Raw genomic sequence first — 22,335 nt, 5'->3', positions numbered from 1 at the left:
ATTTATTTGTTTATTTGTTTGTGTTTGGTTTTCTTTGTTTTGTTTAAAAACAACCCCCAGGGGCCAGGCTAGAGTACAGCAGGTGGGGCACCCGGTTCAAACCCTGACACCCATCAGGTCCCCTGAGCATCACCAAGGAGTCATTCCTGAGTGCTGAGCCAGGAGTAAGCCCTGAGCACTGCTGGGTGTGCCCCCACCCCCCGCCCCGACCAGACACACGAGCCCTGATGCTTGGGGCCTCCTCAGACTTACAAGGGAAGCGACAGGTGCTTCTGCCGTTTATCTGGACTGGAGCATCAGGGGTCACTCCTGCTGGCCGGAAGCAGCCTCCCAGGGCGGCCTGAGCACTGGGCCCGGCCTCCCGCCCTGCGATGCTCTCACCTCCCCCCAGGGGGCAGCGAGGGGGGTGATGTCAGCCTGGCCGCAGCTGGGGCCGGAGGGGAGCCCCGGGGTCCCTCTGAGCGGGAAGCGTTGCACAGGCTCCCGCGGGAGTGTTTGGATCACCCCCTCCCGGGCCTCTGAAGGCCCGAGGTGCTCTGTTTATTTCAGTGATAATGTCAAGTTCAGTTTGCCATCATTTCCCCACACTTCCCTTTGTGAAGTTAATTGAACAGTTCAGTGAATTGAAAAGTTTCAGGCAGAGGGAAAATACGCCCGCCCCGCTATTAGCACTGTTATTAAATCTGTAACGAGCGTGCGCTCGGCTCTCCGGCCTGCCACAGGACTAAGGCACCTGGACCTGCCGCTGCCGCACGGACTTGGCAACGTCAGACGGCGCTGATCGGCCCATTTTCCCAGTGGTGTCATGCTCACGCGGCTCCGGGCGGCAAGGAGGAGAGGGACCCCGGGCCTGGGGTCCAGGTGAAGACTGAGGCGCCTGGGAGCCCCCGGGGGCCTGTTTGACGTATGTAGCAAAGAGGTTCTGCTCCGGGATTTTTCCTGCCGGTGCCTCCAGGGGAAAGTGCCAGGGTGCCACGGGAAGAAGGTACTGGGGACCCTGGGGAGGCCGTGGGGAGTCTCTGGGCAGCCCCTTCCTCTGCTCCCATCAGGGTCTCTCCTGGACCACAGGGGTCTTTCCTGCCAGACTCAGACTCAGCCTTTACACCTCTTTGACTGTGATGCGGACCCCCCAGGAGTAGGGACCATTACCCGATGTGACTCCATGCTCTCCCGGGCCTCTGTGTTCTGTCCATGCTGGACAAGGGGACTCAGAGATGAGATGGGAGGGGGGACCCTCGGTCACCCAGAAAAGTGTCCCCAGTGCCCGCCAGGTCAGTTCTCAGGGACCTCTCCTGTTTCCGAGCCGCTGTAGGGGTGCGTCTGGCCCTCACTGCCCCGTCGCCCCCTAGCCGTGGGCCTGGGCCACTGGCCCTAGCGCCAGGGTGAAGGCAGGAGCAGAGTCCTCGTAGTTAGGCTGCACCCCGACCCCAGCCCACGCTCCCTAGCCAGGGCCGGGAAGCACAGGGAGAGCTGCGGGGCTGGGGGCCCCCACCGGGCCTCAGCCCCTCCACCACATCGTGTCTTATGTCCCCATGTGCCGAGCCCAGAGTGGACGCTCCGCCGGTGTACATGGGAGGGGCGGTCAGTGAGGGAAGGACCTTCTTGGCAGTGTGGGCATGAGAAGCCGTGAATGTGCCCTGCTCTGCCCGGTGCCAGTTGCTGCCTTGTGCCAGGCGGCTTGCCCTTTGGGTGACATGGCCAGTCCCGGGAGCTCCCTGCCCAGCAGTGCCCGCTCCCAGCCTGGCATCCCTCAGCCAGGGATGGCGCTGACTCGCTCTTCAATGCCTCTGGGTCTCCGCGAGCGACACCTGGGTGCCAGGGGGATTGGCCGCCGCCCTCTGACTCTCAGGAGCAAAGCTCCCCCTATGGCAGGGGAGACGTGGGCACTGAGAACTCAGGGTGACAGAGGGGGTCCTCCAGTCTCTGTCTGGGATGCTCGCCTTCCTGCCGGCCTCAGTCCCGGAGCCCACAGTGTCCTCAGAGGGGGAGGCCCTGGGGCCAGTGGCCTGGGCCAACGAGAGAGAGTGTTTTGCTGCTGGTGTTTTGGGATCAAAATTCTGAGAAACTAGAGATCCGAGACAGACCAACTGATTCCAGCCTCACTCTGCCACCTCCTAGCTGTGTGACCTTGGGGCTGGCACTCTGCCCCTCTGAGCCACAGGGAATGTATGGTGGGACACGAGCACCTCAGTCAGTTGCCGTGAGAGATGGCAGGGTGTGGATGGACAGAAGCCAGGGAGCTGTGCCTGACAGACACAGACACACAGACAGACAGCACGTGGTGAAGGGGTGCTGGTCCTGTTCCCCGCATGGTCCCTCTGGCCTCTCTGATGGGGCAGAGCTGCAGGAGGGGCGGCCTGGTCTGTGGGTTTCTCTGTCTCCAGGCCAGGGGTGTGAGTGGGGTCAGGCTCTCGAAGGGGCCCTGGCTTCCCGTGGTGGGCCCGGGGGCTGGAGGCAGGACCCCAAGACAATAGAAACACCCTGGGAACAGCAGCCCCCTGAGGTCAGCCCGAGTTCAGGAGCCCGGGGACTGGCCCAGAAGCTCCTGACCGCAGCGGGAGGAAGCGGCCCAAGACAAATGAGACGCTTCCAGGATCAAGGCGCGTAGCTGGCCTGTCTCAGCCCGGAGCCGAGACAAATGAGGCTGCAGGCTCCAAGGCCGACCCAGGCTCTGGGGCCCGCCCCCGGGGCGGAGGGCAGGGGGCAGTGCAGGAGCCCCAGGCTTAGGCATCACCCTGAGAGCCGGAGCAGAGGGGGCCTCCTGCACATGCGATGGGCTGGGCAGAGGCCCCGTGGCCTTGGAGAGAGGCAGGGAACCTCAGGAAGACCCGGCCATCCCCCAGGGTCTCTAACCCGGGGACCACGGCCCAGGCAAGGCCAAGCCCCCCACCGGCCCTGCTGCAGGCGAGGGATGTGGTGTGTCGGGTTCTCCCTGCAGCCAGGAGCCCCTGTTTCATAAGCTGATTCTGACCCCCTCCCTCCTGGATCCTGCGGGCCTGAAGAACAAGGGCCAGGAGCCGGGGGGCAATACAAGGCCCTTCCCGTTCACGGAGAGCGAGAGGAGGCCTCTGACGTGCTTGTGTGATTGGAGGTGGCTGCGTGGGACCTGCCTCTGGTGAAAGATTCTAAACTCGAAGGGAAAAGGGGGTGTGGTGCCGCCACAGCTCTGCTTTCAGGAGAGGCTGCAGCGCCAAGGGTGGGCGCAGGTGCCGGCACCAGTGCCTGGCCTGGGTGAGGCCCTGAGTTTGACCCGGCCCACATGCTCCCCACGCCCCTGCAGTCAGGCAGTGGGGCCCGAGGTGGTGGCCCTTGAGTGCTTCTGGGCTGTGCCACGGGACAGGGAATGAGTCTCCAGGCCGCCCAAGCATGACTGGGGGTGGCCCTGTCACAAAGCGGGGCCCCAGGAGAGAGTTCAGGCGGCCCAGGTTCAACCCCCAGCACCACCTGGGGCCCTCCGAGCAGCGCCAGGACCAGCCCTGAGCAGGCCAGGCGTGGCCCCCAAGCCCAGACACCACAGGGAAAGAGACTCCAGGGACTCTGGAGCCAGGAGCAGCCTTGATTGATTCTCAGCGACCCTCCTTGGCTTGGCCAGCACAGCTCTCATCCTGTGCCCACCCAGGAAAGAAAGAAAGGATGCTTGCAGCCCGCCACACCCGCCTGAGCCCGGAGCCCACCCTTCCCAGAAGGCCCCGACAGGAGCCCCAGCCTGCGGCCCCCGCACAGATGACAGCAATAACGGCAATGACAGTCATTGCAGCCGCAACACAGGCCCAGCAGGGCTGCGAGGAGCCTGTGATTGTGCTCCCCTCGCCGGGAAGGCGGACGTGGCCCGCTGCTGAGGGGCTGTGACACGGCAGGGAGCGGGGGTGGCTGCACCTCCACAGGCACGCACAGCCAACGCACAGAGCACCCGGGACCCCCATGGGCACTCAGCCCCCGCCCCCGATGGGTGCACGGGTCCCGAGCAGGGTCTCTGCTCCCACAGGGGGTCCATGTCCAGGAGCGCACCCAGAGTGTCCTCACCCATGGGGGCCGTGCCAGGTTGGGATGCAGGGCCCGTTCCCCGGCGACCGAGCCCTGGCCATGCCCGCCTGTATGTCAGAGGGCAGCTCCCGGCTAGTACCACAGTGAGGGTGTGAGTCCCTGTGAGTGCAGTGGCCAGGCGCATGAGCACCCGGTGGGTGTCACAGCCCAAGATGTGTGGGTGACAGAGCCCTCCAATTACTTTATGAGAGAAAGAGGGGAGGGGAGGGGAGGGGAGGGAAGAAGAGGAAAGGGAAGGGGAGGGGAGGGAAGAGAAAGGGAATGGGAGGGGAGGGGAGAGGAGGGAAGGAGAGGGAGAGGAGAGGGGAGGGGAGGGGAGAGGGGAGGGGAGGGGAAGGAAGGAGAGGGGAAGGAGGAAGGGAAGGGGAGGGGAGGGGAGGAGAGGGTGTGTCTGGAGCCTCCACAGCTGTGTGCTGCTGGCCTGGGCACTGGTGGGTTAAATCAGCCCTGCTTTTTGCTGCCCGTTAGTGTCCACAGTTCAGAGCCCGCCTGCTGGCCTCTCTCACCCGGCCTCGGCTCAGGGAGCCCCAGGCCTTTGGGGCTCTCTCCTCACACCTCTGGGCACGCGGCGGCTTCCTTTATCTACCCACAGCTCTTTGGTGAGTGCCTCCGGGACGCCAGCCCAGGCCGGCGGAGGGATTCAGGGGGGAACCCGGGGGACGGTGTCATGCTGCCCCGTGGGGTTAGTGCCACATGCCGATGGCTGGTGGGCTGGCAGCCTCGAGAATAAATGAGGCGAGAGAATAAACACCGCCTCTCCTGTGCACGGGCTGTGAGGACGGTCGCTTAGGGCTTGGGGACAGAGTGACCAGAGTGACCGGGCATCCTTTTAGTCTCTGTGTTCCCCTAGAGGGGGTGATACCCCCAGGGGTGCTGGAGCAACTGGGGGAGGTGTGCAGGCATGGTCTTGGGTGCCACTGGAAAACACTTTGATTTTTCACTTTAGGAAGGTAGTTTTTTGTGGGGCCAGAGAGATGGTACAGTGGGTAGGGCACTTGCCTTGCTCGAGGTTGGCACAGGCTTGATCGCCAGCACCCTGCACAGTCTCCAAGCCAGGAAGGATCTCTGAGCCAGGAGTAAGCCCTGAGCACCACCAGGTAGGGCCCCCAAACAAACAAACAAACAAACAAGTAGTTTTTAACATTTTTTCCTGAAAAGGGGATGGTAAGCCCAATCAGTTCTGGAGCATCCACCCTGGAGGAAAGCATCTCCAAGTGGGTCCCTCTTGTCCAGAGAGAGGACCTGGACACTGCGGCAAAAGGCACAGCCAAGCAAAGGCCTGTCCGGGAACAGAACAAAGGCCCTGGGGCCCACGGGGGCGCGGGGACCATGAGGCCTTGGATCTGGTCTGGCTCCTTTGGGTACTGACCACTTCAGTGGTGGTGAAAACACCAAGTGTTCTCCAGTGGCGCCCTTCCAGAGGGGCTCTTCAGAGGCTGGAGCACACGCCCTGCAGGCCCTGGTCCCCCGGCAGGCACCGCCAGAAGCAACCCTGAGCCGGAAGTAGGCCCTGAGCATCGCTGGGTGTGACCCAAATGTCTGGAAGCAAAACAAAATAAGTTGCAAGCAGAGAAAAATAAGATCGAGTCCCTTGGTCCCTTGGAGGAGCCCGTTCAGCAGCCAAGCACGTCTCACGGGGGCGTGCCTGCGCTCGCTTCTCAGCCCCCAGCCAGAGACTCCCTGGCCTTTAGCCACCCCGCCATCCGGCCATCCTCCCCTCCAGGGCCCACACTCCGCCTTCTGCTCTTCCCCTATGGCAGCTGCTCCCGGTGCCTCCCAGGAATCGGGCACTGTGGCACGGGCCCTCGGCCTATCCCTGGGCCCCTGCCAGTGCCCCTTTGCTTTGAAGGCTGAGTAATATTCCGGCGATGGCCATCGGCTGTGACTTGGTGATGGTAAAAGCAAATGTGGCGTCAGGTGATCCCGCCATTGTGCAGACGTTCTGGGGCATTCCCGCCCAGTGCCGGACGGTCCAGCCTGTTCCCCAGGTCTGTGAAATACTGGCTGTGCAGTCTGTCCTTGAGCGCCGTGTCCACAGCGCCTGGCGCTGAGTGCCGCGGGTGGTTTATTTGTTCTTCCTTCCACAAACAACGCGGCTCCCTCCCATGCTTTGAGCAGAAGGCCCAAAGATTTGCGTTCTTTATTTTTTTTACATTTTATTATTTTGGTTTGGGGCCACACCCAGCAATGCTTAGGACTTACTCCTGGCTCTGCGCTCAGGAATTACCACCGGTGGGCTTGGGGCCCATCTGGAATGCTGGAGACTGAACACAGGTCGGCCGTGCGCAAGGCCAGCGCTGGACCCGCCGTAGTTCCGCTCCGGCCTGATTTGGGTTCTTTCAAGTCTCGCTTCCGCCCCCCCCCCCCCCCGGGGTGAAGCCGGGGCATGGTCCGGGTCAGGCTGGCGCAGTCCGGGGGTGTATGTCGCACAGGACCATTAGCCTCTCTGGGCTCCGTTTCCCCACGGGTGGGGAGGAGGCCAAGAACAGGGAGTCCTGGCACTGATTGAGCCCCGAGTCCTAAGATGGAGCCTGTAAATCAGCCCCGGCCGGAGGAGCTTTGCTGTGCATCTGAAATGCGCACCATAAACCAGGCTGACACGGGCAGCTCACAGAGGCCCGTGGTTTATGGCCAGCAGCCCTCCTGATTGGCTGATGTCTGCACGGTGCCCATTGTTAAATATTTGAATATCACCCTGCCATAAACCCGTCTGGGGACGGCCAGGCTGCTCGTCTGAGGTTCTCGCAGAGAGAATGGGTGGGGGCGGGGTGGGGAAGCGGGTAGGGGGTGCTGCTGTTTGGGAGTTCCCAGCCCTGTGCCCTCACCCACCACAGTGCACCCGGCCAGCAGGGTTTAGGGACGTGGGACCGGCGGCTGGACCAGGCCGATGCCTTTAGACGTCCCAGGTGCCCGTGGTTCCTCGGGGAGGGGACTCCAGGCAACAGAGGGGGAGTGAGGACCTGAGGCAGGGAGGGGAGTGAAGCCAGCCAGATGTAGATGCATCGGCCACCGATCAATCGGCCACCCCTGTGGGCAGCTGGGCAGGGTTCCTCGAGGGACGGCCAAGAGCCTGGGGTGAGTGTGGCCATTGAGCTGTCCCCTGAGATACGAGTCAGTGGGGGCTCATGTCTCCGTCCCCGCCACCTCCTCCACCTCTGCTCCAGGGGCCTGTGGTTGCAGGCTACGTTGGTCCTGTGGGCAGATGGAGATGAAACCCCACGCGTGTCCCAGGGGCAGCAGGGGCCCGACAGCAGTGGGTGACAGCGTCAGGGCCAAGACACAGGGGACAGGGAGCCAACGGTGCCTGCAGTGACAGCCTGCTTCCCCCTCCCCTCTATAGTGTCCCCCCCCCCCGGAACTGTGGCGTGTCCTTACCACCGGGAAGAGTTCCAGACACTCTGTAGGGTCCCAGGAGTGAGCCCTGAGCACAGGGGCAGGAGTTAGCCCAGAGCACCGCCAGCCGTGGTCCAGAGTGAGAGCGGGTGTTGAAACGAGGACCTGTCCACGAACATTCGTGGCAGCAGCCAGGTGGAAGCAACTCCCGCCCCGGCCACGGGCGCGATCCCCACGCGCCCCGGGAGGGCTCACCTGGAGAGCAGGAAGCCAAGTGGAGGCCGGGCTTGGGGCCCAGAGAGGACGATTGTCTTCATACGCAGTTGTGGGGGCAGATTGGCAGCCGCCAGGGCCTTGGGGAGGGAGGGACGGAGCCGCAGTGGCCTAACGGCGTGCTTTGCGGGCCCAGAAAGTGTCTGGGAACAGTGGGGACGCCGTGCGTGCTGCAGCTGCGGTTGGAGACCCGCCAAGAGCCCCCCCAGCCTTCCCTGAGCGTGTGCTGGCGGAACTGAGGGTCTGGGGACAGCGGCCCGTGTGGGACGGAGCGGAGTGGGGCCCCTGCACCCCAGTTCACGCACTGGGGAGGGTCCTCGAGTCTCTGCCCCCGGGGGCTTGCGTCTGTGCGGGCCGGGGAGTGGGCCCCTCCCTGGTGCCCAAGTGAGCACTGGGCCCCGCCCCAGAAACCAGCGTTGGGGCCTGGCAGAGAGCGGCAGCAAGCGCCGGGCGGGGAAGGATGTGCCCAGTTGGAAAATTGCGGGGCGTCTTGTCTTAAATATAATATTAAATCGGCACCTTTAATTAGTATGCTTAGAAAAGGTCACCAGCAATTACCTGGGACACAAAGAAGGCGTGAGCAGGCAAGCGCCCGTGAGGAAGCCGAAAAGGACCATTTTGAGCAGCATATAATTGAGGGGAAAATGGATAAAAGTCCGGGAAATTACAGGGTGGGTGACAGCTGCTGATGGCCCCATCCCTGTCCTGCCCAGCACCCCGCTTCTTAGAGAGGCCTGAGAGCCTTTTGGGATGTCGGGCCTGCTCCGGCGACCTTGGCCGCTGTGGCCTCTCAGAGTCCCTTCAGCCAGTGGTGGGTCACTGTCCCCACACCCCCAGAGCTCGGCCCGGGGCCCCAGTGTCCTCAGGAAGGGGCTCTGGGCACCTCCTACTTTGCAGCCAGCCCCCCAGAACAGCAGGGAGTGGCCCGGAGTCGGGCAAGGCTGGCAGGACTTCTGAATCTACCATTTCTCTTGAAAAATGGGTTAGGCGGGGCTGGAGTGATAGCACAGCGGGTAGGGCATTTGCCTTGCACGCGGCTGATCCAGGTTTGATTCCCAGCATCCCATATGGTCCCCTGAACACTGCCAGGAGTAACCCCTGAGCATTGCCAGGTATGACCCGAAAAGCAAAAAAAAAAAAAAAAAAAAAAGGTTAGGTGCAGGGACGGGTTCGGCATTAGAGCACTGGCCCATGTGCGAAGTTCTATCCCAGGAAAGGAAAAATCAGAGTTTTGAATTCAATGTTACCTTGTGTTCCCAGTATATTCCAAGATGATTCTAGCAGAGCTTAACGATTAAGTGACGGATACCTGGGGAGATGAGCTGGGTGTGTCCGGGAAGGTCACGCCGCAGGAAAGGGCACTGGCAAGGTGTCTGTGCATCTGCAACCTGGGTTCCTTGTCCTGAGTCTGTTGCTCATCGTGAGCCATTGGGAAGTTTGCTAAATGCCTTCAACACACGGAGAGGTAGGACCGGCCACAAGGTCTCCCCCTCCTCCCGTGTCCCACTTCTCACCTCCTTCCGTCACCTTCTGTGCTGCTCTGTCCTACTCTGCCACATGACTCCGGAGAAGCTACTTTGCTTCTCTGAGCCTCGACTTCCCAATCCGTAGGATGGGTAGAATGATGCCCACCGAACAGAGTGGCCCGGAGAATGTAATGCGAGGACCCATGTGAATGGTCATGGACCTGTGTCTGGCACATACGGGCCCAGTTGTGGTCCCTGACCTTCCAGCTTAGCGTCTGCCAGAGTTCCCGCTCTTGCTTGTTAAGAGTTTGGATGTGTAAGGTTAAGGGGACAAAGGTGAGCCCTGTGCCCAGGCTCTGGATTCCAGCTTGGCTACTTGTGGTGTGGCGGTGGTAAGTTCCTTAATCACTCCTTGGTGCCTTCTCAGTGCAGTGGGGGAGAGTGGTGGCAAGGATTGAATTCTGTGGCATGTGGGCATTCCTCAGTCCAGTCCTGGTGAGTGCTCAGAGGGGAGAGCTCGCTCGGTCATCTTAGACATCACTGTCCTCTTGAAAGTTCATGGTGGGGGGGAAAAGAGAGGGAGAGGGAGGGAGGGAGGGAGAGAGAGACAGAGAGAGAGAGAGGTGCTTGCCGTAGAGGAGGTGGGGGTGGGAGAACTGGGGATGTTGGTGCTGGGGATGTACGCAGATGATGGAACACTGTATGATTGAAACCCAATCATGAACAACTTTATAACTGTTCATCTCACTGTGATTCGATAAAAAAAATATTTTTTAAGGTACATGGGGAAGGTCAGAGTGACAGTGGGTGGACGGGGCAGTCTCCTTGCAGCACCAGACCAGATGGAGCCCGAGCTCCATCCCCGGAACCGCATATGGTCCCCTGAGCGCTGCCAGGAGCGATCCTTGAGCCCTGTGATAGGAGTAAGCCCTGGCCACAGTTAGACATGACCCAACTCCCTCACCCTCAAATAAAAGCTTGCATGGCCAGGCGCATGAATGTGCTTTCTAGGTAACGTTGCCGGAGTCGGACTCCTTCCTTCCCCCGTGCTCCTCAGAGCTACTCAGTAAATATGCGTCAGTACCAGAGGAAGGAGGTGTGTCTACTTGGGTCAGACAGTAAGCTGGGGGGGCTGGAGAACAATAAAGAGGGTCCGTCCCCCTACTGGGGAAGTGGAGGCCTTGAGTAGAGTGGTTGTTCAGCCAAGCCCTGGCTCCCCATCCCCAGCCTCTCAGAGTCGGCGGGCTGTAGGCGTCTCTGCAGGAGGGACACGGTGACTTCTGGCACCTGCGCACCTCCCGGGGCTCCTGCCCTCCTCGGCAGCCCCGGCTCTGACCTCTGCACATGCACCTGGTGAGCCCAGGCGGTCACCCTGCCTGGGGGCCGCTGTGAGCTCCAGCAGAAGCGGCGCTGACCTGCAGGCCTTCTTAGCCTGGCGGTCAGGACCCTGACGCCCAGGAGGCCACTGACCAGGTCTTTGTCTCCTGGTGAATGGTGATATCCATGATCCCCGCCTTGCGGACAGGAACTCGACGTCACAGCTTTAGGTGGGACTCAGAGACTGGCTCCATCTTTTTGACCTCGGGTTTGCCATCTTACCTGAGGCTTACCACCTTTCCAGTCTTACCTAGGGATTACCTAGTTTTTGGCCTTACCTAGGACTGGAGTGATAGCACAGCAGGTAGGACATTTGCCTTGCACGCGGTCGGCCCTGGTTTGATTCCTCCTTCCCTCTTGGAGAGCCCAGCAAGCCACAGAGAGTATCCCGCCCGCACGGCAGAGCCTGACAAGCTCCCCGTGGTTTATTTGATATGCCAAAAACAGTAACAACAAGTCTCCTGATGGAGACGTTACTGGTGCCCACGTGAGCAAATCGATGAACAATGGGATGACAGTGCTACAGTGCTACCTAAGGCTACCACCTTCTCTGCCCTACCTAGGGCTTACCACCTTTCCGGCCTTGCCACCAGGCACTGTGAGTGAGCATCAGGTTTTGCAAGCGACTCAGAAAGAGCGTTTTCATTTGCGGAAGACAAACAAACATCCAAGTTAACTGACTTAGGCAAAGAAAAAGGGGCAGGGGAGAGCAATGAGCTCACATCACGGCAGAGCCCGGGGATGGTTCTCTGTGGGCACCGCTTGATGCCATCTTCTGCCTGTTGGCCTCATTCTGGGGCAGGCCCTTCCTGAGTGGTGCCAGCGCTGCCGCCAGCAGTGCCCAGTGAGCCACCCCAGCGGGAGGGACTGCGGCCTCTTTGCCAGCACTTCTCACGGGCGACCCCGGCCTGGCTTTGCGGGGCTGGTTTGGGTCTCTTGCCTTCTCTGAGAGGAGAAAGGAGGGCCGGGGCCGTGCCCTTGTACGGAGAGAGGTTCGTGCCCAGGGTGGCCAGGAAGAGGGGCAGGCACCTGTCCCTGACGCCTGCAGAGCCCCGATGCCCCGACGACGTGTCCGTGCACACGCCGTATGCCGTGCTGGGGGGTGCCGGGTCCTCGAGGGGGCGGAAGTGACCTCCTGCCTCCGTCTTCCAGGTTCCTCCGTGACCCAGCTGCTGGCACGAGACATGGACAATGACCCGCTGGTGTTTGGTGTGTCCGGGGAAGAGGCGTCGCGCTTCTTCGCTGTGGAGCCCGACACGGGCGTGGTGTGGCTCCGGCAGCCGCTGGACAGAGAGGTGGGTCTGCCCAGCCCCGGGAGAGGGGGGCATCCCTGACCCAGGCCAGCCGCCTTGCTCCTGAACGCTGCCCTGTCCCAAGGCAGTGCTGGCGTCTCCACATGCAGGGTCCTCGCTGGTGTGTCTTCAGGAAAGGGTAACTTTGGTCAGGCGAGGGGTCCCCTGGCCCCGGGCTCAGTCCCTGTAGACTGAGGACTCCCCTCTGGCACTGAGTCTGCACCTGCCCCGGTAAACGTGCCCTGAAGGGACATTCTCACACACCGTGTCACAGTAGCACTTAGCAAATCAAGGTAAGCATTTGCTCCAGGGCGGGGGAGAGAGGTGGCCGGAGTGGTGGCCAGCGGGGAAGGTGCTGGCTGTGCGTGCCGCTGACCCTGACCTGATCCCCAGCACTGCAGAGGGCCCCCCCTCCACCCCCCCGCCTGAGCAGCCAGGAGTGAATACAGAGCTCTGCTGCATGTGGCCGAAACACAAAACCAAACTTGGACCAAGCCCCGCTGGGTCCTCGCTGCCCTTCTGGGGAAGTGACCGCAGATGCATCTAGCTGAGGGTTAGAGGCCACCCGGTCAGAACCAGGCTCTGACCCGCCGCTCCCCTCCAAGGCGCGCTTCTGGTCCTGTGAGGACCCCTTGGGGACCCAGTCTCCGCCCTCCCCAGGGCTCAGCCTGCCCCTCTAACGCCACCCCTCCCTCCGCTTCCTTGCAGACCAAGTCAGAGTTCACAGTGGAGTTCTCCGTCAGCGACCACCAGGGGGTGAGTGTCGGGCATGGGTGGGGTGGAGGGGGTGAGGAGCCGGAGCCCAGGCCAGCGCTGACCCCCTGCCGCCTCCTGCCAGGTGATCACGCGGAAAGTGAACATCCAGGTGGGGGACGTGAACGACAATGCGCCCACATTCCACAACCAGCCCTACAGCGTGCGCATTCCCGAGGTAGGACCCCTCGGCTTTTGTGGGGGGCGGCAGGGCCCCACCTGGGGGCAGGGGACCCGGGGAAAGGCCAGCCCCGTCACCCAGCCCGGGCAGAGGCGGTGCAGGGGTGGGGAGGGGAGGACCTGTCTGCTGGCCAAGGTAGGGGCCGGGGCAGCCTCCGCCTTGGTTGACCCCCACAGCCTGAGCTGGTGCCTGTTTTCTTACATTCGTCGCCAGGGTGGGCCTTGGAGGCTGGACAGGCCAGACTAACCCTTAGACTCCAGCTCTGGGGGGAAGTGAGACCCCACCACCCCCGCCAACCAGGGCAGAGGTGGCCCCTGGGGAAGGCTTCCCTGCTTCAGCCCTGGGCACCGCCGCCGTCTCCTTGGCCTTCGGGCCTGTTGGGTTTTCCGTGTACACTGAGCGTGTTTGCATGAGTGCATGCGTGTAGAACCCAGCCAGTGCTGGTAATTGAGAAGTACAAATTATTGCATTACAAACGGTTCGTTAATAAGCTGGCCGCGGCCCCCGGCGGCTCCAGGACTCTGGCGCACTCCCCCGGGCTGGCTGATGGGCGGCTCCGGGCTGGCCGTTAGCGATTCAGAGACCTTGAAGGTGGTGGGCAAAAGCGCTCCGAACTGCGGGTCTCAGGATGCGGATGGGTTGGACGCGGCACTCGCGGGTGGGAGAGAGGCAGATGCGGCGATGGGCCGAAGCGGGGTGGCACTCTGGGACCCGGGCGTGAGCACCGTTGTGTTCCGGGGCATTGGGCCGGGAAACTGAACTCAGAGATGAGAAAATAGGGGGTCCCTGGGGGAGACCCTCTGTCCAGGGCTTTGACTTTGAGCCTCCCACCCGCCAGGGCCATCTCAGACCCCCCCAAAGATGAAGAACCTGGTCTGGAGCGATAGCACAGCGGGTAGGGTATTTGCCTTGCATGCGGCCGACCCGGGTTCGATTCCCAGCATCCCATATGGTCCCCCGAGCACTGCCAGGAGTAATTCCTGAGTGCAGAGCCAGGAGTAACCCCTGTGCATTGCCGGGTGTGACCCTCCACACACACACAAAAAAGATGCAGAACCCCTGTCTTTGCCCCCCGCTCCGCGAGTTCCTGCTCCCTTACCTGGCTCGGAGTCCTGTGTTTGCCCCGGGCGGAGGAAATAGGGGACCGTGGGTGGGGTGGGGGCTGCTGTGCCCTTCCCCGAGGGCAGGGTCAGGGCCGTGAGGGGGAGCTGCGGTGCTGGCTGTGGGGGCACAGTGCCCGGAGCTGCGGCCGGTGCCCCGGGGACTGCGGTTGGCTCTGGGCCCCCCTCATTTGGAAGTCTTCCTAATTTAATTAAGGGTCTCTCCATGCCAGCCTGCGCTCGGGCCGGGCTCGGAAACCAAGGGCAGGGCTGGAGTTAATGAGCCTCGGGCCCGTCGCTCAGCTGCCGTCCTGGCAGGCATGGCTGCCCGGGCCTGTCCTCTCCCAGGCCATGGACAGAGACAATGCAGGGGGGTGAGAGGCCACGTCCGTCCTCCCGGCACTAGGACCAGGGCCGGCCCCTCTGTCCCTCCCTGGCTGGCCACTGCCGCCCCCCACCTCCCCTCCTGCATTCTCCAAGGAGAGAGGCGCCGCGCCATTTGTTTATTTAACAAATATTTATTGTGTGTCTGCGGTGCGTGTGGCACCCGGCCAGGCCCGTGTGCTGCAGAAACCCAGGGGGCCCACTCGGCGGCGGAGCCAGCCGCTGCCCTGCCCTCAGATGTTGGGGCACGCGTGGGGCACGTCCCCGGCCACTCGGGGCCATGGTCTTCATCAACAGACAGGCACACGGGTGGCGGCAGATCAGGCGGCTGCTTCCTGCCCATCTGATGGGAGGAGCGGCCAGGGACCAGCGGCAAGGACACAACGTCCGTGGGAGCCGTGTGGTTTATGTGCCGGTGTAAACCTGCCCACTTCAGGGCCGGACACCCGATGCCCTGCCGGCTGGCCAAGGGGGATGTGGTGTCACCTGGACGGAGCCTGGCCATTCCTGTCCAGATGGGCCAGCACTGACCAGCGCAGGCATGGGTGGCCCTGTGACTGGAACTTAGCTGCAGGGTCGCCAGTCGCCTGGAGGCCACCCTGGAAAGCCCAGGCCCTGCTCTTACAAAGCTCCATCTCGGGTGAGTCCCTGCAGAAGTGACCGAGTGAAAAGGACCCCAGAGAAACAGGTGCACTGCAGACACCCCACCCTGCCCCACTGAGAAGTTGCCAGTGTGTGTATTTGGAGAAACCTCGGTGTGCTTCCTGGCGGAGGCAGGGTCCTACAGAATCTTGCAGTGGTGGATGTGGGGGTCCCCTGGGGTCTCATGCTCCGGGGGAAACTAGAGGTCAGGGTGCCTGGGCATAGGACATAGGACTGGCCTAGCCAACACCTGTTTAGGGGATCGCAGGCCCGGTCTCAGCCGCTGCCCCCTTGGGGGTGGACACCATGTCCCTTCCAGGTGGGCACCCCGTGATTGGAGCATGGATGCCCATGGGAGAAGTGCCTCCTTTAATTCGGGCACAGGGAACGGTGCCCGGGGCTTCCTCCTGGCTCCGTGCTCAGGGATCAGCCCTGGTGACACTCAGGGGACGCTGTGAGGTCAGCTTAACCCCAAGCTCTCTGTCCAGCCCCAGACACGCCTCTCCCCAGCCCCGAGCACCGGCCCAGGCCTGACCGCCAGGCCGGGGCAGCTGCATTTGTGGCCCACTGGGGCACTGTGACCCATGGTGGGCCAGGGGCGGGGCGGGCAGGGGTCCCTGAGAGGTCAGACCTAGACTGACCCAGTCCCCTGCCCCCACCCACTCAGGTGTGGGTAGGAGGGTGGGGGCGAGGGTCCAGAGCTGGGACTGCAGCTTCCACCGGACAGCTCACGCGCCCCAGCTCGGCCGCCGGCCCAGCCCCGTGGGAGAAGCCAGCAGGTGTGTTTGGGTTTGTTTGTCCTCCGCTCCCCCCCCCCACCCTCCAGTGCCCCTCTCCAAAGCGGCTCTCCATGTAATTATCCATTTTATCAGGGTGAAAGGGCCTGCAATTCACTTGTCGGAGCCCTAACGAGGCAGCGTGGATGCTTTCAAGTCCGAAAGAAAAGGGAAATCCTGCTAGAATTGGCAACTTAATTCCCCAGCCAGCCCGCCAGACCTCATTAAGTCCCCGTGTATTCATTTCAGGCTAATGGCTGTCACGCTGACTGCTGTTTGATTTGCTGTAATAGACTTTTATGGCGTTCCAATTTGCTCAGACGTGCCTGCCCGCGCCCGTGCCCCGAAGCGCCACACCAGCCCCTTCGGCAGGGGCGTGTGCCCACCTCGGTGACCTTCAACGCTGCCCCGGGCCTCCTCTGCGGGGCCAGCGCCGGTGACCCCGGGGCCACGCAGGGTGTGAGGTCAGGAGTCAGAGGGCCAAAGGGCCCGGGCAGGACTCTGACGCCGCAGGGCCCAGCGTGTCCTTGAACGTGAAGCTCTCCCCCTTCGCCGGCAGCCGAGGCTTCCCTGGCGCTGCCTCCTGTCTCCGCCCACCCCAACTCGGGCTGGCCGGTCCTTGCAGAGCCAACCACGGTGCCCTGACCACCTCGGTTCTTTCACAGTGAATGCGCCCATTTATTGGATAGCTGTGGAGCAGGGCCAGGCTTGCTCCTTGCTCCGGAGGGCCGTGCGGTACGGGGAGTGGACCCTGGGGCTTCTGCATGCCGAGCCTTGCTTGCTCTTGCCCTTTGTGCTCTCTCCCGGCTCCCACGGGTCCAGTTCTCCTGTACCTTGGAAGGGCGACACGGCAGCCCTGTCGGCTCGGTCCTGCGGGAAAGCCAGGCTGCCGTCAGCCCCGCTGCGGTTTGGCTCGTTGGTGAACGCTGGAGTTTCTGTTCTCTGGGAAGGAAGGTAGTTTTGCAGGTAGAAAGAAGGCATGTGTCATATCTAATCACATGTAGATGCATTACATGCCACGCCCGCTGCGGGTGAGCAGGGTGGAATGGAAAGACCCACCTGTGGCTTCCACTGCAAAGCAGCAGTGAGCTGGTCTGTGGTTGGGGGCTTTTTGTCTGGGACCTAGCAGGATGAGTAGGAGTTTGTTGGAGAAGGAAATTGTGGTATCTCTAGACTTTAGCTTTGGAGGTCTCGAACGCTCTTCTCATGGGTTGGGATTCCCCACAGGGGTAAACGCAAGCCCCTGACCACGGGTCCTGCTAAGGAGGGATGCTGAGTCTGCACTCTATGAAGCTGCTGGCTGAACCCTGCCGGGAACTACTCCAGGCTGGAAGGGAAGCCCCGGGTCCCTCAGGGGCTGTGACGGGCAGGTCCTGCTCCCGCCTTTGTCACCTGGCTTCAGGTGATCCCCTCCAATGGGGAGCTGGGAGGAGGTGACAGGGGGCCAGGAGATGAAGGCACCTCCTGCTGGCCGTGAGCAGGGTCGGCCAGAGCCTGGGGCCCAGGGCCACACCTTGCTGCATGTCACTTAGCGGGGTGGAGAGATCAGCTCACCCCAGCTCCTTCCCAGAGGTGGGGGCGTGTCCGTGAGGCAGAGAGACCCTCCGCTCTACACCAGTCGTTGCTGCGGTCAGTGCCCGCTGGGAGCGCACTGGCCCTCGCCTGCTGGGGCCAGGCCCAGGGGTCCCTCCCTGCCAACAGGGAGAGAGAAGACCTGGGGTGTCCATGGGCGGAAAGTGGGGGGCCCTGAACGGGGGTGCCCAGTAAGCACCGACACCGTGGGGCGCCCCGGAGCCATGGCCAGCCCAGTAAGCATCCAGTGGTTGTGATGTTGTGATGTTGTGAGGTTGTGATGCTTGGCCATCGCTGTGTGGACAGGGCTGGTGGGTGCCCGGTGTGCCCTGTCTGTGGGCCACAGCCTCCTCCAAGGACAGCCTGCTGCTCGCTGCCCACTGCCCACTCAGTGGCCCGGTGAGGTGGTGTGCGGCCCTGGGGCCTGGGAGGACCTGCCCCACCTCACTCTGCTCCCCGGCCACGCCAGGTCCTGGCTGGTGCTCACGGTGCCCGCTGGGCCTTGCCAGTGCCGTGTGCCAGGCCAGCCTCTGTGCCCGGAGCACGTGGAGATGGGCCAGCTCACCCTTCCCAGCCCCCGCGGGCCCCTCGCAGCGCCCAGCTGCCCTCCTCTTCAGCCCCGAGTGATTTATGAACTGCGTGGGGAGGTGTGGGGGCATGGGGGACCTGGTGGCCGCTGCCCGCCCGCCCGCCCGCCACGGCTCCCACGCCAGGAGACGTGGCCCTTTGACAGGCCGTGTTAATTTATACCTCAGGGCCACGGTGCCCGCGGCCCCTCTGCATCTCAAGCGCCCACCTATCGATCTGGGGTAGGAGACTAATAAATCATCCTGGGCTCCGGGACCTGCTGGCCAGGGCCAGAGCGTATGTTCTGGCCAGGTGGCCGCCCCCCCAGGAGCCCCCGATGTCCTCCGCCTCCACTGTCTCCTCCTGGCGGCAGCGCTCTGCTCGGCCACCCTCACGTGACACGCCTGGGGCAGAGCCAGAGGGGCGGCTTCCACACGGGCGGGGGCTGCTGCTGGACTGGTGGTTCGTGCCCACCCGGGACGCCAGGTGTGTAAGCACAACGGGGCAGCAGCGCTCTATCTCTCCCGCTGCCCGAGTTCCGTAGTCTCAAGCCACTTCCCCCACCCCAGGAGGTCGGTGGCGAAGGGAGGAACGAGGACTAGGCGGGTTGGTCTCAGTTGCAGTTTATTCCAATCTCATCTCCACTCACTCCTGACTCTCTCTCTCTGCTTCTCCCCCCAGCCCACTCTTGCAGCCTCGTTAAATCCCCCAGCATGAGGGTTGGGGCTTACACATAGGTGTGGTCACATCAATAGGGGTAAAGTTCTTCCCTCAGGGGATGCTGCTTCTAGGACAGATTCTCTTTCAGCAGGACACCTGCCCAAGGGCAGAATCCCATGGGTGTGTTTCTCCTCTCCTTGTCCAGCAACATATAAGCATTCATAATATTAATCATTTTGTATGGACATAGCAAGAGATGTATTAAGCTTATAGAGTTGCTCTCCTGGGCTCATCTCAATCTCAGACTACAGTGCTCAGACCCTAGCAGGGTCCTAGTCTCGTTGTTACTTTTGGATCATGACAGCATTTGCCCATGACCATGCTCTCAACTTATAGTTGAGTATTATGGCATTTTGGCCTGGCCCATTTCGATGCCAGGGTAGCTCACAGCTTGCCCTGGGTCCATTCTGTCCCTCATTGGGACCCTGCTTTTGGGGTGCTAGGAACTAAGGGCAACTGAGGCTTAAGTCAAGGAAGCAGATGCCTGGGAGGGAATAATATTTGAAGCCATTAAATCCCAAGTTACAAAAACATAATATTAACTGTCTTCCTGTGTCTATACAAAAAGGACATTGCTTTAAAGTAAACTATTCAAAAGACAAAAGGAGAGGAGAAAGGCAATATTAACTTACAATATAAGTTCAGTGTCCTAGAAAGAGCTGACCTTACAAATTAACAGAGTCTGATTAGGGGGAAAAGCTGGTTAACTGGTTAGGGAAGAGAGCATAGAGAAGTGGTTACAGATAAACAAAGGAATGGGAGTGACTCGGGAGCACTGTGATGGGTATGACCCGATAAACCTAAGCTCCTTGTGGCAAGGGGGAAAGGACAAACCATTGTTAGACCTAAAATATTTAGAGCTATATTCCAACACACACGTGTACATGAGAGTGCATGTATGTGAGCGTGTGTGTGTGTATGTGAGCATGTGTGTATGTGAGTGTGTGTGTACATTCTGGGTATATATGAGTGGGTGTGTGGGTATGTAAGCATACGTGTGCATAAGAGCTCATATATGAGTGTGCACTGTGAGTGTGCATGTGTGTATGTGAGCATACACGTGTATATGTGAGCTTGTCCGTGTGTGTATGTGAGCAGGTATGTGTGTATGTGAGTGTGTACATGCTGGGTATATGTGTGTGCATATGTGAATGGGGGTGTGTGTACATGTGTATAAGAGATCATGTGTGAATGTGCACTGTGAGCATACGTGTATATGTATGAGAGCGTGAATGTATGTATTTGAGGGGCATGTGTGTATGTGAGCATATGTGTATGAGCATGTATCATGTGAGTATGAGTATATGTAGGAGAGGTGTGTGCATATATGAGTGTGTGAATATGTGTGTGTGAAGCATGTGTGTGTATGTGAACGTGTGACTGTGTATGTGAGGAGCGTGTATATATAATATATATATGAGTGTGTTTGTATATGACCATGCACATGTGTATATCAGGAGCATGTGTATATGTGAGGAGGAGAAGTGTGTGTATATGTGAGGGGGAGGGTGTGTGTATGTGAGCATGTGTTGGGTATATGTGAATATATGTCTATGTGAGTGTTATGGTGTATATACAAGTGTGTGCGTATGTATGAGCATATGTGTATGTTAGAATGTATGTGTATATGAGCATATGTTTTTGTATGTGAGTGTGTACATGCTGGGTGTGAGTGCATGTGTGAGTGTATACATGAGCATGTGTGAGTGTACACATGTACGTATGTGTGTGTATGAGTATGTGAGTGGGCATGTATGTGTGTGCACATACTAGGTATGTGCATATGTGATCATGTGTGTATATAAGCATGTGTGTGAGTGAACATGTGTGTATGTGAGTGTGAGTGTGCATGTGTGTATGTGACAGGTGTGTGTACATGCTGGGTATATGTGAATATGCATATATGAGTGCATATGTGAGCACTATGTGTATGAGAGCATTTGAGTGGACACATGAGCATGTATGTGATAGCATGAGTATATGTGAGTGTGGGTATGTGTATATATAAGCATACCTGTGTGCACATGTGTATGAGTATGCATGTGTATATGTGAGCATGTGTGTATAAGTGTGCATATGTGTGTATAAGTGTACATATGTATGTGAGTACATGTGTGTATAAATGCACATGTGTGTATGTGAGTGTATGAGTGTATGAGTGTGCACATATATATGAGTATATGTGTGTATATAAGTGCACGTGTGTATGTGAACATGAGTGTATGAGTTGCATGTGTATGTGAGTACACGTGTGTATATGAATGTGCATGAGTGTATGTATGTGAGTGCATGTGTGTATGTGAGCATTCAAGACTGTAGGTGAGCATGTATGTGAGCACATGTGTATGTGAGTGTGTGTGTATCTGAGCATACTTGTGTGAGTGTGCATATGTATATGTGTGTATGTGATAGGTGTGTATGGCATGTGTGGTATATGTGTGCGCATGTGTTTGCTGTGTGGGTGTGTGCATCTGTATGTGCATATGGGCACATGTAATTATGTGCCTGTTTATGAGCATGTTGTATGTGCTGTGGCATGAGCGCACGTGTGTATCCTCATGGTGTGTGCATGTGTGTGTGAGTGCATGGTGTCGTGTATATTTGAGTGTGTGTGGTCATATGTACATGGTATGTGTAGTAAGTGCATGTGTGAATGTGTACGTATGCATACGGACTGTGTGTGTACCTGTGTGTTTTTGTGATGGTGCTAGTGTGTTTAGGAGTTTAAGCATTATCATCTCTGCATCTGAGAGTTTTCACTATTGTTTTTGTTCTTATTCCTCCCCTCTAACTCTGGAGTGATGGGATAATTATACCCGTTTCAGAGGTGAGAGAAACTGAAGCCAGTGAGTCCACTGGCTTCTCCGGGCTCCCCAGTTAGACACGCTTATGACTGGAGCTTACAGTCTTACCCTTCTCTGCTTTTCTTGTCGGCGGGGGAGATAGCAGAGGAGCAGAACACATGCTCGGAGTGTGTGGGGTCCTGGCTTGGACCCAACACCACAGGACCCTCGAGTACTGCTGGGTGTAGCCCTGGGGGTCCCTGAGTACCTGGAGTGTCCCCAGGCCCCAGCACTGTCGGGGCTGGGGTAGGAGGAAGGACGGGGCATGGCCCAGTGAAGTACATTGCGAACAGCATCTTTGTGCATGTCTTCATGTTACTTCTCCGTGGCCTGCTGGAAGTTGCCGGGGGACCCTTGGAGCCGCCAGGACGGGGAGGGAAGAGGGTCTCGTGAGTCTGGGGGCTGTCGTGCGTCCTTCCCAGGCTGTGGGGCTGCGGTGGGGGAGCTTCACTCCAAGCCCGCTGCCCGTTCTCTCCAGCGAGGACCAGCGTGGGGTCAGGGCTGTGACGATCACTCGCCTCCCTGTGGCCCCAGAGGCAGCCTCTGGGCACGAGTACCCCGAGGTACACAGAGCGTGGTCTGGGGCAGGGACGTGGCTCCGCTGCAGGAGTCCCACACTGCCAGTGAGTAAGCGGAAGGTAGACACCCTCTCCCTGGGGTCAGCAGTGGCCCCTGGGGGAAGGTCCAGTTTCCTCCTCCTGGGTCTCGGCTGCTCGAATGAAGAGGCCCCACAGAACCTGCCCCACCCAGTCTCCCCCTGCTGAGCCCGGGAGCCCCCTGCCACCCCCTTCGGGACAGCAAAGAGACCAAGTGGGGAACGAGGAGAGGGAAGGACCCGTCCGTCGGTGATGGAAGTTCCTGTCTTCTGTGGACGACCGTAACTCCCCTAATGGCATGGGGGTCCCCACTGGGTCTCGCCCGAGTCGGTGCCTGCATAGTTCTGCCGCAGTGACCGCAGGTCCTCGGCATGAACGCATGGGGGGACCCCACGAAGCCTGGACCCCACAGTCGC

The 22,335-nt window shown here is 60.0% G+C and overlaps 1 protein-coding gene across 1 annotated transcript in view; it reads left to right on the top strand.

The window, feature by feature from the left end:
* The window catches only part of LOC101540238 (cadherin-23), a 299,164-nt gene that overhangs the window by 89,291 nt on the left and 187,538 nt on the right, over positions 1-22,335 (top strand). Inside the window, exons 4-6 of the mRNA XM_055132130.1 lie at positions 11,646-11,788; positions 12,494-12,541; positions 12,624-12,716. Coding sequence (XP_054988105.1) covers positions 11,646-11,788; positions 12,494-12,541; positions 12,624-12,716 — 284 coding nt within the window. The remainder of the gene's footprint in view (positions 1-11,645; positions 11,789-12,493; positions 12,542-12,623; positions 12,717-22,335) is intronic.

The sequence above is a fragment of the Sorex araneus genome, chromosome 3 (genome assembly GCF_027595985.1).
Source record: "Sorex araneus isolate mSorAra2 chromosome 3, mSorAra2.pri, whole genome shotgun sequence".
Lineage (NCBI taxonomy): Eukaryota > Metazoa > Chordata > Mammalia > Eulipotyphla > Soricidae > Sorex > Sorex araneus.
The sequence above is the reverse complement of the archived record's forward strand: the minus strand, read 5'-3'. Positions and strand labels throughout refer to the sequence as shown.